The sequence below is a fragment of the Neltuma alba genome, unplaced genomic scaffold (assembly GCF_004799145.2).
Source record: "Neltuma alba isolate B1F8T4 unplaced genomic scaffold, ASM479914v2 tig00012187_pilon, whole genome shotgun sequence".
In the NCBI taxonomy this organism is placed as follows: Eukaryota; Viridiplantae; Streptophyta; class Magnoliopsida; order Fabales; family Fabaceae; genus Neltuma; species Neltuma alba.
Window position 1 is genome coordinate 697,971 of NW_021636728.1, and position 15,557 is coordinate 713,527.

At 32.3% G+C, this 15,557-nt stretch overlaps 2 protein-coding genes across 2 annotated transcripts; both read right to left on the reverse strand.

Annotated features, from left to right (window-relative positions):
* Positions 1-3,372: 3,372 nt before the first annotated feature.
* On the reverse strand, positions 3,373-4,317 carry LOC114724437 (dof zinc finger protein 1-like). The gene has a single exon (XM_028910786.1). The coding sequence runs from the start codon at positions 4,315-4,317 to the stop codon at positions 3,373-3,375; it is 945 nt and encodes a 314-aa protein (XP_028766619.1).
* A 7,952-nt stretch (positions 4,318-12,269) lies between these two features.
* On the reverse strand, positions 12,270-13,220 carry LOC114724438 (uncharacterized protein ECU03_1610-like). Its single transcript, XM_028910787.1, is given in 3 exon segments — positions 12,270-12,469; positions 12,472-12,889; positions 13,086-13,220. Coding segments are annotated over 3 exon segments (753 nt in total).
* Between the last annotated feature and the right edge of the window lie 2,337 nt (positions 13,221-15,557).

Consider the following 15,557-nt stretch of genomic DNA (forward strand, 5'->3'; position numbering starts at 1 on the left):
TTTCTTTCATTAGGGCCCAACTTGATTCGAATTCATCATATACTAACCTGTACTGGGTATGAGGGAAGTGAAGGGAAAGGTGTGGAAGAAAAATTTTAATGAGCTTAATTTAAAAAATGAGAAAAGTGAGATTTTAAAGTTTTAATAAAGGAAAATTGTAAAATAAAGAAGTAATAAAAACTTATTAAAAGCTTTTAACTCTATTTTTTCATTTTTTTAAAATGGATTTCATTAAAATTATTTCTTCTTTCTCCTCTTCTCTATTTCCCATGGTATGGAAAATGAAACCAGATTGGCCGGTTTGGACCAGAAACTAGTGAACCAACCAAGAAACCGGTCCGGCTGAACCTATGAATCGAGGTCACTTTGACCTGGTGTGACCCGAACTGAACCAGGGAAAATTGGTAATGATCTGGTTTGGTGGGTTAACCCGATTCCCTTTTTTAAAAAAAATATTTTGATGATTTTTTTTAAAAGCTATTGATAATTAGGACTTAGTTATTGAATAGCTATACGGAGAAATATTTTGTTATCATATATCTATTTCGATATTTTTTTGGGACGAATATTTAGTGATTTTAATAGTATGATATTATAAGAAATTGTAGATATATGATTATTTTACTAGTAATTCAAGATATTAAATTGATATCTAGTTCCTAGTAAAAATTTTATTTTTTTATTTTTTTATTCTCACCAGTTTGACCCCCGGTTTGACTTCGGTCTGACCATTGACCCTTGACTTACTGTCTTGATCGGTTCAATTGCCGGTCCCGTTTTCAATATCTTGCTATTTCTCTCATACCAAACGAACCCTAAATGATTTGTTAAAAAGAAGAAATTAATGTCGTGAAGAAAAAATTGGTTACATGGTCATATACTCATATATCATTCAAGACAGTTTTGGTATGATCATTTCATTATATTTTGACTAGTCTTCCAAAAACATAGCATCCTTCTTTGCTAGCTAGCTGGAAATGGGGTAAGCAGAACTACTTTTTTGTTTTTTTTTTTTTCTCATTCAAGTCTAAATAACTTCGAGCATGTGAATTTTTTATTTGTTGTTTTTTTTTTTTCAAAATGAACCATGATGGTTTATTTCACTTTATTTCATCGTGTGCTTCATATAATATAATGGCAAGAAAGTGGAATTGAAATCTCTTGATTGAGACACTTATTCGTTGTATCATACGACAAGCATAAAAGTTAATGAACTCTTTAATCTCTTACAAAGCTGTGTTTGATCATGTCAATAAAAGCAACAACAATAATAATGACGATGATGATGGCTTTTGTAGTGGCCAAAAGTACTTAATTAATTAAGACTGTCATATTTAATTTACATTTTATTTTGTTTTGAGAAGTTATTTCAGGATGAAAAAAATTGTTTGTTAAGAAATTTACTCAATACTTTCATAGGATAAACATTTATGAAATTAGTAAGCTATGATCTGACAAAAGAATAAGTTAATTAAACTGCAAATGCCCAATATAAATCGCGCATCTAAAACTTCAATCTAATAATTCTTAAAATTGGCGATTTTTCCACATTCTACAACCAAGCTACTTTAATTTTAATTGCTCCTGACTGTCATTATTCTTTTATATAATTTGTTTAAGAAATTATTCAAATTTGTTGGCAAAAAAAAGAAGAAATTATTCTAATTTTAAAAATAACAAGCTAGGGCGAAAATAAATTAGTTCAGTATTTTTACTTTATGCAAAATATCAATAATCAAAATATTAATATATCAATATTATATAAAATAAAATTTGTCACAAAGAAACTGCTCAATGGTAAGTAGTGTTTCTTAATACAATACGCCAAACAAACATGCACAATTTCAATGGAATTTCTTTGTGGAATTTTTACATCTTAGAAATATCCTACATAATTTTATTTATTATTATTTTTTGAATAAATGAGCATTCATTACTTAAAAGGAATTACATCAGAAGCCTGTGTGGTAATATACCACGTAATCTACGTCTATATGCTTAAATCCCCTATTTACGTAATTCAACTGATGCAAGGGGACATTGGTGGTGAACCTTAATTCAGTGAAGTCAAAATTTAACAAGTATTCACGAAAGCGTACCTAGCAAACACCATCTTACCTATAAAAGTGCCTATGAAAGTTTTAAAAGAGTGCAAAGATAGAACATAAATGAACGTGAAGCCACCGTTAAAAAAAAGTAATGGACGTTTGTTTAAATGAATGGTCATGGCAATTTTACGTCTTTCTGAAACTTTCACAGGCATTTTCGTACTAAAGCGAACATTATGGTGCTAAGTGTACATTCACCAAATATTCTATAGGTAAATTTACGCCTTCATCAAAGATTTACAAAAGCAAGACTAAAAAATTATTTATGAAAAAATCAAGGAGAGGAAGAGCGGGACAGTGAGGTGGAGAGTGTAAGAATATGCATATCAACCCTTCATCACCTACATGCTCACAATATATTAACTTATCTTCTGATTCTGATTCTAAACATAGGAGCTAATCGAAAAATTTGATTTGATTTTGAATAAAATATCATAATTCACTTTGTATTTCCTGAATGTATAATTTCTTCCTCAGCTATTCCTATTCATTGCATATGTTATCTTGATAAAATGCACATTTTTTGCACTCAAAAAAAAAAAATAAAATGCACATTTTTTTGTAACTAAATTTTCTTAATCATTATAAATTAGTTACATGGCACATATATTTAGGATTCGAGAAAGTATCATCTTGTCTTCGGTATCAACATTTTAAACAAAGCTATCTTGATCAATTCACGAATGAACAAGTTAGTGCAAGGAGCGTTAGTTCTCGCTAATTAGCCGTACGGCATTGTTCATCTTTTAGATCTCCATATTACTGTTTCGATCCTAAATATAAGACCCTTGTATACACTGATTTTATATTTAAGATTGTTGTTGAAAAGAAAGAACCATGTGAAAACTACGAAGCTCTCTAAGCAATGAACTATATATAACATATGTAAAAAGCTGGATGAAATATAAAACAAACAGAGAATTTCTGACTTATCAGAAACAGTACAAGTCAATATGGGAGCTATACTAATTCTCAGTTTACACTTGAATTTCCATCACTTCACAAACCTCTTTACCCTCTTATTATGTTTACAAATTTAAAAACAAAAACAAAAACAAAAACCCTGCCCACTGTATATGTACTATATTTGTTTTTTTCCCCCTCTCTTATGATCCTCTATAATCTATTTTGCTAAAATGGAAAATGAAACTAAACAGAAATATATGGATGAGGGTGACTTAACTGCTCCGAAGATTCATGCCTTCAATCTCTGGAATTTTGCAACTCGCGAGGGTGTAACGTCTGAAAAAGATGAAGATGATGATCATTGAGGAGGGTCATATCCTGGTAGGTCAGGCCATTGATTTCCACTCAGAGAAGATGATCCAGCTTTATTAGCATCATGCTTATTACTATGACCATTATTACCAGTACTCCCAGAATTGTCTGCAATCGAAGTTGTGCTCACAGTACTCCACATAGAGTTTTGAGACCAATCATGGAGTGAAGCGTAACTGCTATTATTACCCATATTCATCATGCTCGTTTGATGAACCAGACCTCGATGATCAGATAAGTACAGAGATTCCACCTCCCTGCTTCTTTTTTCCGATTGGAACACCGGTGACGACGGAGGAACTTGGTGCTTCGAGGCTTGAGTCGACGGAGCGTTGAACCAAGGATGAAGACCCAGATTAGAAGGAACAAGATTCAGAGACGAAAGGTTGAATAATGGTTGTGATGGGTTTTGGGAGTGAATCGCCGCCAGAGATGATAGATGCCCGCCACCTTGATAGTAGGAACTAATCGAAGGAACTGCCGGTGCCGGTGCCGGTGCCGCCATCGCAGAAGAACGACCGACCAGATTAACGCGTGAAGGTAACGTCATCGGGTTCGGTTGCGTAGGGATCACCTCTTGCAGCCGAGGTTGCAGCGGTTGTTGCCGGCTCATCAATTGAAGGGCGGCAGCGGATGATGACGAAGAGGCCGACAACGATTTGGTCCGTTTTCCCTTCCGGCAACCACCACCGATGGGTATGTTTCGCAAGGATCCTCCATGGGTCCAGTACCTTTTACAAGTTTTGCAGAAGTACCTTGGCTGCGAAAGGCTGTAGTTGTTGTAGTAGCAGAACTTGGTGTTCACAGAATCACAGCGAGGACATCTCTGCTGTGGCGGAGGCTGCGGCGGCTGCTGAGGTTGGTTATTCACCTCTCCTCCTCCTCCTCCTCCACCGTCACCACCACCACCGCCCCGTTCTGGAATATTCATCATCCCTCTGTCTCTCTAACAGTCCTTAAGGGTATTGAGAACTGTGAAATAAGATGATTCTTCTTGTGGGGTTGGGTTTGTATATTTATACACAGAAACTGTAAGGTCGGTGTGATATGAACATGCAAGGTGTTGAGAGAAGTGTGAAGATCTGAGCGTTTCAGATTTGAAAGGGTAATCTATCAGCTCTCAACGTGGCTGAAATATGTATCAGAGAGAATCTAATAAACTGACCAAAACCACGGCGAGATATCATAGAAACTTATACTACCCTTACATATATAAGGGCATGTGTTACCCAAATACCACCAAATTAATAAGATCTGGTAATCATGATGATGATAACTTTTGTGAATCTGAATATGTATCAATTCAATAATATCTGGGCAATTAAATATCACAGGATTCTCAAAATCTCACTCCATAATATATATGAAGTTCTAGAACATCAAATGAGGAAGGATTTGAGGAACAAGGTGAGTATACATACATATATAGAAGTTAGAACCTGGGGTCTCTGCAACGTGGCAATTTAAGTCTGAAAAGGGAATGAGCTGAATCTGAGTGCAGCAAGAGATGATGGAAAAGGGATTGAAAAAGTGACGAAGTTTACGCAGTTTGATTGAAGAGGAAAAATCAATATCACAAACTGGAAAGCTTCTGGGTTCTGATGTTTTTTATTGTGGGTGGTCGACCCAGAAAGCAAACGAGAGAAGTGAACTGAGACAAGCACGGTGGAGGAGGAAGGTCCACTGAACAGGGCGGAAGGCGGTGGCGCCGGAGAAGGCAGGGCAAAGGCAACGGTTGGGTGGGTGAGTGGCCGGAGTCTATGAATCCGTGTGGCTATGTCAGAACTCAGAACTGAAGTTCTCATCGCTTTCTTGCTTTTTCTTCTCTTTTTGTTCTTTTGTCTCTCTCTCTCCTCGTTCATCTCCACTCCACTTTCATTAATTTTTTCAGAAAAATGAAATCAGCAGAAAATTATTATAATTATTATTGATTACTGATTAATAGTGGTTTTTGTTGGTCATTTCTGACGTCATTGCGTGTTTCTTTCCCTTCCCGATTAGACGCCCAGTTCCCACGTAGACCATGATGACCGCCCTTGATATTTCCTCTGATTTTCCTTGTTCACATTGACCAACATGTTCTGTTTTGGCCACTCCTTTGACCAACGACATTTGAGTATACTGCTTATTAGTACTAAGATCCAGCTAAGATCAGCCACTCAGCCTTGTGGACCTCGGAAGTAGACCTACTTTACCCCTTCATCATCATGGGATGAAATCTTAATAGTCCAAATTTAATATTTTATAAAATTATTATATTATTTTGTTTTAAAAAAATACATAAATAGATTTTAACCTCGTTAAAATCTGATTTAAACACTTAACAGGTATAGATGATTATTATTATGAAGTAGGCATTTTTCCTATTTTTTTCATTATAATTGTGAACTAAGGGTATGAAAGTACCAAATCAGATTAGTCATCAACTCAAAGTTTGGTTTAGAGAAAAGCTTAAACTCAAGTCAATCTATGGTCTAGTCTCATCTTACATCAACCCAAGTCAAATTGGACTAAACTTGGTCCACTCAACTGTCTATAGTGGTCCGAGTAGTTCAATACTTTTTTTTTTTAGAAGCAAGATTTCAACTTGATAAACACAAAACAACAATAAAATATAGATATAACCATATAAAACTTATCCAAAAACAATAAAACCTAATTGTAAATCTCAAAGCATTCAACATTCAACAACAATATGACATCTAACTATATATATATTTTTTAAAAAAGTTCAATTGAGTTTAACTAAACCTAACCAAGTGTTCAGATCACTTGGTCTAGAACTCAGTATAACTTAACTAGCTAGTCTCGTTTGGTTTGATCCGACATCATTTTTGAGCTTATTTTAACCTACTAGATCAAACCAGATCGACTACCTCAAATTGGATTGGGTTAAATGGCTACTAAGTTTTTGCCCACCCTTATTGTAAACCAATCTTTTGACTGGTTTGGTTTAGAGCTGTGGATACATTGATGATCAAATTTTATACTTTTTTCCTCCATGTGCTCAACATAAAACAACATTGTTGTGATTTTTAAAACAATAGCAATTCATCATATTTATGGTTTAATAATTCTGTTTTGTTGAATTACGTGCAGTTTATATATGGATGCTCCATCTATTTGTGAATAGAGGTGGTAATACATGTTAATGTGCAATATTAGAGTTAGGCGGTGCGAGTTGAAAAAACTCGATGTAATGACGGTGCGTATAGTGGGTTGATGAGTTAGCCCGCCAACCTACTGATAGTATTTTCTTTTTTCTTTTTATAATTTTTTTCATATACAATATAAAAAAAATATAATGATATTTTTATTTTTCTTTAAGTACTTGATTGAAAACACCAAATAAATGATGTAGGTTTTTTTTAAAATTTTTTAGATAGGATATAAAATATTATAATATACTCATAATAATAAATAAAATTCAAAAAATAAATACAGGTTAGCACATATGTTGGGGGTGTTAACCTGCAGTAGGTTGTAGGTTTCTTGGTGCGGGTTGAACAATTTTGTTTTTTAAGTGGGTTGGCTAAAAGCCAATATTTAGCCAATCTCAAGCTATCATTAATTCATATTACCGAATCTAGTTGTAAATTAAGGACTTTTTTTTTTAATATATCTTTTCCGTGTTATGTATTAATGTTTGCATATATTTTAGTTAAATTATATTACTTTAATTCGTGATAGAGGTTTAAGTCAATAATTCAACAACCATTAAACTAATGACTTTTAAAACTCTTTTTCCACTAGTTCTCTACGTACATTTAAATATCAACCCCAAACATCAACTCAGATTGACTTAAGTAGCATGGCTCTCATTTCTTAGCCAAGCCGTTTATGATTCAATTTTCAACACTTTTATAAATGGAGCAAATCTGAGCGGCCTACCATTTACCCTCCACAACTCGAGGAAGATTAATTTTTAAAGTGGATAGAAGATTCATTTGGTTTAAAAGAAAACATATCTTTAATATAAAAATTAGATAATTAATTTGTAAATATTAAAAAAAAAGTTAAGTCAGTTATTTATAATAAATAGACGTTATTTCTTCTAAAATATATTTTTTAATCATGTCTATTGGAACTATCCATTAATAAAAGTTTCTTAACATATGCAATCATTATAGAAATTATTTGGAGGCAAAATAAATAAGTATTGAAGACAAAATGAATTGAGATCTTATATTTAGAATCAAATTAAATTTTTAACATGCTATTATATTAAAGATTAGACTACTAGCCAATCTTCTGTTTTACAATTACAAAAACCTAAGTATCTATTTTAAAATCAGGCATAAACCTGAAATTAAATTGTGCGTTACGCAAACATTTTCATGCAACCAAAAAATACTTCTAAGATATATTTTCAAAATTTATAATATATATGTTGTAAAATTTATTAATTTTGATTATACTATAAAATTTTATAATTTTAACTTTTCATTGCATTTATTGAAAATTATTTATTTAGATTTCTTTTAAATGGCTAAAACCATATGTCTGTTCAACATATATTATAAATAATTTAAGTATGAAAGATTATATAAATCATTTAAATTTATAATTTAAAATTTATAAACATATTTTTAATACAAAAATTTATAAATTCATTTAGTAAGGATATATTTATTTGAATAAAAAAGTATGTATTTATTAAAAATAATCAAATTTTTGACTTTTGTATGTCTACTTTAACTGAATTATTTGAGCTTCTTTTCCAATATAATAAAAACATTAAACAAATGAGAATACGTATTAACGATTTGCAAAAAAGGAATAAGAAAAATCTTAAATTCTTCAAAACATTTTTAGCAAAAATTAAGAATTTAGTATGATGAAATCTAAATTAGTAAGTAAAATGCATTTTAATATAATTTTTAATTAAAAATATTTTTTAGAATATTTTTAACGGAATTAATGATTTAAACTTAAGTGTATGATTATAAAATAGAAAAAAAAAATCAACCTAAAACATCATGACAAAACAAAATAGGAAAGTGCACAACAAAAGAAATAGTAATCAAATGGAAAGATAAATAAAGGTGGACAACAAAGGAACTATGATACAAATGGAAGTAGCAAAAAGTATGCAAATAAGGAATTAAAGAAGAAAAACAACAAAATAGGAAACTGCTCAAGATACAATTAATGAATAAAACTTAGAAAGAGAAATGGCAACACAATGATTGTAAGGAAACATCAAATAGGAAAGTTGATTGCTCAAAAAAAATTTCCTTTTTGTTTCTTTCTACTTTATCTTGTCTTGCTACCTTTTTACCCCTACTATATACTTGGGGGGAAAAAAAAGCTCCTCTCTTTTTCTATTTTATTTTAAAAACATGATGTGCATCTCTAGCTGGAAAACTCCAATTAGAGTGATTAAGAGGGGACAAAAAGAAAAAAGTAAGCAAAAAACACAAGCACACAAACACAACATAATTTAGGAAACTAATCACTCACACACAAAATGGGGAACTCATGTAAAAGAAGAAATTAAGGCAAAATGAAAAACTACTGAATAATTAACACATTACACAAACGGGTTTATATTGAAGGCCCAAAAACATATGTATTTCCCAATTCTCTAAATGACACAAATGGAATAAAATGAGTCCAAGTTAACAAGTCTTGGCCCATTAATTAATTAAAAGACAATTCTCATATCATCATGCCGGCGTGCCTAATCAATGTGAATAATGCATATAATATAAAAAGACGAATGGGTATTCACATCCTCCAATCCTTAAACTTGCTAAGAAATTCTTAAGTACCCTGTAAGGACCACTTAATTAGTACTGTGACCAACAGAATTATTTCAAATGACGTAAAAAAAATAACAATAAATAAATTAGTTAATTAGTTATCTATAAAAAAAAATTACTCAGACTTTTTTAAAATTCCTTTTTAATTATTTACATTTAAAACTATTCATATTAATTGTGTATAATTAAAAGAATAATTTGAAAATAAATAAATAAATATGAAAGACAAATAAAATTGAGATCTTTTATGTAGGACAAAAAATTCATTAATTTAGAATTGGAGGGAGCAAGCAAGTGTTGTTATTGCATAATTAATTAAGCCCTAATGGACCGGCTCAACGCCTTTTAAATGTGGACCCTTCCTTTATAAAAATTGACCAATTCAACTCAATCCATGATCAGAAAGTGGATTGGTTCTTAAGCTATGGTTTGGATTACCAGACTAACCAAACTACCAAAGCAAAAACTCTGCACCAACTTAGTGAAGTTGTGTTTGAACCACCCTCTTCATCTTTATTGCATAAGAATTCTCAAAGCATTATAGGCAGACATAATAATCTCAATATGAAGATAATGAATACTTTCGTTGTAGAAACATAATTTCATAATTCCCTTTTTTTTCAAAATTCATGAAGTGTAAAAAAAGGGAAATGATTTAGAATATATTATACGTTGGAATGCGCATTTCAAACTACAAATGGGCAATTGAGTTTTTGGGCTATCTGGGTAAGAAAATTCCCCTGCTTTTCCTGAGGATGTTTCGGACACATCCAATTGAAGATGGTGGCCCCACATCACACTATTCTTTCAATTTCACTTAAGTCACTTGATGACGTGGCAGGGCTGGAGTCGTTAGCGGTTACCACTTTCAATTCAACTGCTCCCTCGGGCCAAAAAAAAATCCAACTGCTCCTACAAGGCCATCATCGAAGGTGGCACCCTGGGAGTGGGACCCGCAAAGACTCCTCCGTGCGTCAGAGGCATCATGCTTCATACGTCGTCGCATTTGCCTTCTACTCCTTCCCCCCCCCCCTGGGTATACAAATCATCATGCGCACATCTCTGATCCAGCAGACGGCCCATATTAGTTATATGCAGAAAAAGGTTGCGGTGAGCGTTGAATACTTAAAAAAAAAATTTTGGAATATAAATTTGTTCCAAAAATTTAACATCTTAACAATATTACCTCTTGCAGTTAAAAAATTAATGTTAAAATGTGATGTTAACTGTTAACAATTTTTAACTATGATTTTAAACTTTTCAGGATGAATTTACGCTGAAAAAACTTTCGGGTGTCTAACGAATTAACGTTTGCAGGGAAAATTTGTACATTAACCCAGTAAGTTTCTCGTTACAAATTGAAAAGAAAAATATACGTTACTCGTCTTTTTTTTTTATTATTACATATAGGTATTATTCTATTAGAGGTAATCATATTCGAGTCACTATTAGGTATTATTCTATTAGAGGTAATCATATTATACTAAATATAAACACCTCTCCCAATAAAATTCAAACTCATTTGTTGAATATTACCTCTGATTTGTAATATAATAACTACTTAGAAATTCAATTCATCATAAATATAAAATTACAATCTACTTTGTCTTATATTTTCATCTATTTTTTTTTAAAAAGTAATCTGTATAGTGATTATATATGTTAAAGGTTCCATAAAAAAGATATTCCCAATACACATAATTACAAGATACTTTAAGATGTGTAACTATTTATTTCAATAATTAATTTAATTAATTTTCTTAATATTTATAAATTAAGTACCTGACTCTTATATTAGGATTGGGATTTGTATATCTTTTCAAACCTTTACCCTGTGTTTGGTACGAGGTAAATGGAGGAAAGGGTTGGGAAGAAAATTTTAATTAACTCTAGTTTATTAATTTTTTTTTTCTCTCCCCTCTTTCCTCCATTTCACTCATACCAAGCAGATTTTGTTTAGGCCGATGAAAACACTTCTGATCTAGCGAGAACCCAGAGGGAAGTAGCCCAGGGTACATGAGCTGGGCCCATTTGAATAGATCCAATTGAGAAGGGATCGCCTCAACTAAGTCTATAACGCATTCATCAAGTTGGGCCTACACCAAACTTTTGTTGAAGTGGATCATTATGCTCTTACTAATTTGCGCATAAATTAAAACAATTGGTAATGAAAAAAACTTTATTAGGAGAGGTAAAACCATTTTGCACTTTTCGGAAAGATTAGTCTCTAACTATTGACTAAAGAATACTAAAAAATATTGTTTCTAAAAAAAATTGTAACGAAAAAACAATTAGTTAAATTAATTATTTTGACAAATGTATTGCTTTTTTAAATAATTCCTTTAATTAGCTCTGTTTTAGAATTGTAAGAAATAATTATTATCTTATATCTTACTTTTTTTGATGAAAAGGAAATTTCGTATTAAATAAACAAGTCACAATAAACATAATTATTATCTCACCTTCGAAAGAAGAAGAATGTTTTTGTCAAAAAATAAAGGAGAAGAAAAATGTGAAAGAACCAAATAATTAAAAAAAAAACCTAGGGGTGGTGTGGGGTGAGGTTGGAACCTTGTACAAAAATCAAGATACACCACAAATAAGTTTATTAAATCATCCATAAAATGATGAAATGTCCCACCGGGATAAATGTTTTTTTTTTTAAAGAAAAAACAATTATCTTCGTTCAGAATAGAAGAGCAGCTTGTTGCCATAGATAGATATGTAAGGCTGAGGATTAAATGCGAAAACATATTTTCCCCAATGCTTCACTCTATATTTATTGTTAAAACACCATAGTTACTTACAATAGAGGATAATATTCATATTAAAAAACCAATTTTTTTATTTTTATATTAATCATTAAGCAATCTTACTGTATTATTAGTTTTTTTTTGTCATTGTATTAATTATTATTCTACTCATTCTGATCCCCATCACTCATTAAGAGTATTTTTAAAAATTTATTATTTTAGATTTATTTAAACAAATTTTTAGTAAGATTTTGCCATCACAAAACACCCATTACCAAATAAACAAACTGACAGTATTATATTTATCACCAAACTTCTTTGCAGAAATTGACCAAAAAACGAAAAAGAAGAAGTACCCTTCTTCTTCATTGGCTAATAACCCTCCTTGCATCGTGTCCTTTCCCAGCTTGTCTCCTCAGTTCCACAAACATCCTCATCCAGGGCCTCGCCTTCTTCCACCCACCACGGCCGCCTTTATAGTCGTCGTTGTCGTCGCTCTCATCCTTCCCAACCACCGTCTCCTTAATCTTCTGCGTCGTGTCCTTCGCCGCCCCCCACGCTCCTGCGCCGTTTCTTTCGCCTTATCTCCCACATACTTCATAGCGTCCGCCGTCTTCTCCGTCGCTGACTTTGCCGTATCCGCTGTCTTCTCCGCCGCTCCCGACACATTCTCCTTCGTTCTTTCTTTCATATACCCGGCTGTATCCGCCGCCTTATGAGCCACTTCCTTCGTCTTATCAGCCACAGTATCTGCCGCGTCCTTCGCAGTGTCCTTTGCGTCGTAAGCGTAGTCTCTTGCTCTCTCTGAAGCTTTGTTTGTTCCTTCTCTGACTCTATCCGCCATGGTCTCTGCAGCATCCTCGGCATCTTCTTTAGTTTCATGAGCGTACTGTTTGGTTCTCTCAGCCATGTCCTTCGTCTTCTCCTTAGCTTCATGTGCGTACTCTTTACCTCTCTCTTTGCTTCTTCTGCTCCATCTCTTACCCTGTCACCCATGTCTCTGTCATCTTCTTCAGTCTCGCATTTGCAGGATCGTATGACCAAACTCTTGCATCCGCTCCTTCTGCTGTGTTTCTGAACTGAAAATCAAGACCAAAACCAGTGTCAAAAATCTTAAATAGATTATATTGAACTGTTCTTGACAGAAATGAGTGTGAAGACGAAGAAGAAGAGGTATATACGTGTGAATAGTTATTGGAAGAAGCAGAGGCAAAGGCGACTCTGGAGGGTTTGTGGGAAGATCTGAGGAAGACTGCCTGAGGAAAGGACTTTGAGAAACGGAAGAGAGCAGTTCTTGTGATGAGCATGGCTGCCATATTTTCTGAGAGTTGTTTGTTTGTTTGATTTGTGTGTATTAACTTCTTCTTCACGAGCTAAAGATGATATGGGAGATACTATGAAGATTGAATCGTTTTATCATCATCGCTTTTCGATGCAGCATGTTTAAAGAGGAAGGTGGCGCACGACGTGATCGACACGTTGTGCACTGTTTCCACGTGTACTGAAAGGTGCCACGTCTTCCACCTATTTTTCTGGAAACATTTTTGCTTGTTATAGTGAGATTTAACTTTTGTTTCCGCCCATCGGACCAATGAACCGAATTATTTGCGGTTTGGGCTTAAAAGAAAAATATTTTGGTGATGAGTTAGATATTTTTAATTAATTTTTAACTATTCTACGGAGCTATAGTTTTTTAAAAGTCATTTTACAAAAATCAAGTTAAACATGTGAGATGAGTTGTCTTTTGATTTATGTAAAAACCTATTTTTTTTGGTGTGCTTTTCATTTCACTCCTATTAAAAAAAATAACTCGCTTTACATTAATATCTGTTTCAAATTATTTTTTTGATAAAATCATTTCCTCATAGGATTTTTTTTTAAAAAATTTAGTTCTTGGCAAGTGAATTATTATAAATAATATTTTTCTGCATCTACTCCAAACAGTATACTAATGGATATCATTTATAGTTTACGTATTACGTTAAATGTCGTTAATGTCATTATTTTATATTCTAAGGATAAAACTTATCAACTTAAATGCAAGGATAAACAACCAGACTAACTATATTAACTTATAAATATAAGTAAAACTGAAAGATATAAAAATGATTTTTAATAAAATACTACAATGAAATTAATAACAGAAAAAAGGGAACACAAATAGGAGTAAAAATATATTTAAATATCTGGCAGAAAAACTATAATTTAAATCACCTTCTTTATAATCACTTTTATTTAATTTTCCCCCCTTGGAAGTTAGAATAGCCATTTGCTCTTTTAATTTTTTTTATTCTAACAAACTAATTTTTTTTATCGAACGCAATTCTAGACATTAAATGCCGGCACATTCTTTTATTACTGAGGTTTACTTTTTTTCTTTTTAACCAGAATTACTGAGCCCTACGAAACAGCAGCCGTTCGATTTTTTGGCCGAGGAAAAAATATCTAAAATCAGAAGCAAATCGAAGGAAAAATGGGACAAAGCAATGGACTCAACTGTTTGAAGTTCAAGCTGGCGCAAAAAAAAAAAAAAAAAGTGTTTGAAATTGAGGAAAAGGACTCTTTTTAGAGAGAGAGAGTCAGGTATCTCTAAAACTTTGGAGAGAATATATTTATTGGGCTGGTTTTTGGCCCACTTTCTTCATACTTCATATTTAAAGCCAATTATGATTTTTTAATAGAGCAGAACGAATTATTTCAACACAGGATTATTGACGCGTTAATATGAGAATTAACGCCTGAGAATTTTCATAGAGGCCACTTCTAAATTGAAAACTTGAAATGTGTCAAGTTCTTCCTAAAAGCATTTTGAAAACCAAGGTTTCAGGTTTCAAAATGCTTTTGAATTTCATACAATTTCTTATGTTTTGCACAACTTAGAACTAACTCGTTAATGTCTAATTTTTTATTGAAATTTTTTTTGCAATGAAGACAATTGAGGCCATCTATATGTGCGTGCTTGTGTATTTGTTCAAATTCATTATTAAATTATTTATTTTATTCACTGTAACGCTAATTTCTGGTTCAACAAGTGTAATAATCACTGCCAACTGTGTTTGTTTCATTCCTTCTCTTTCTTTGGTCTTGTTTTTCTCTTTAATTTGAAAATATTTGTATTTTTGTTCAACACAAATACTTCTATCATCCTAGCGTCTTCAACATGTTTTATATAAGCTAAGAAAAATTTTAAATTGCATTAATTCTTTCTTAAAGTATAATAACATTTTAACTTTACCCTTATTATATATACCTTTGAAAAAATAATTATCTAAACTATAGTAAATGAATGATAAATAATACATTCCTACTAAAAATTTAATAAAATGACTTATAAATATAACCTAGAAAAATAGGGAAAAAATACAATAAAATACCCTAAAAATTGCTAAAGGACAAATCAATGTGGGTGAATTTTAAAATTCTAATTTAGACCCCTTGTTATCATTTTAGAATTTTCAAATCTTATAAAATTATACAAATGCCCTTTACTAATATTTTTAAAAAAATTGCCACCTTAGCCCTTCCAGCCGTCGGAGCTTCGGCTTCGGTGACCTTGCTTGTGGCCAACCGTAGGAGCTCTTGCGACATGTCACCCGTAACTTCGGTAACGACTCTTATGTGTTGACTAATATTTTTTAGTTATTAACTACATT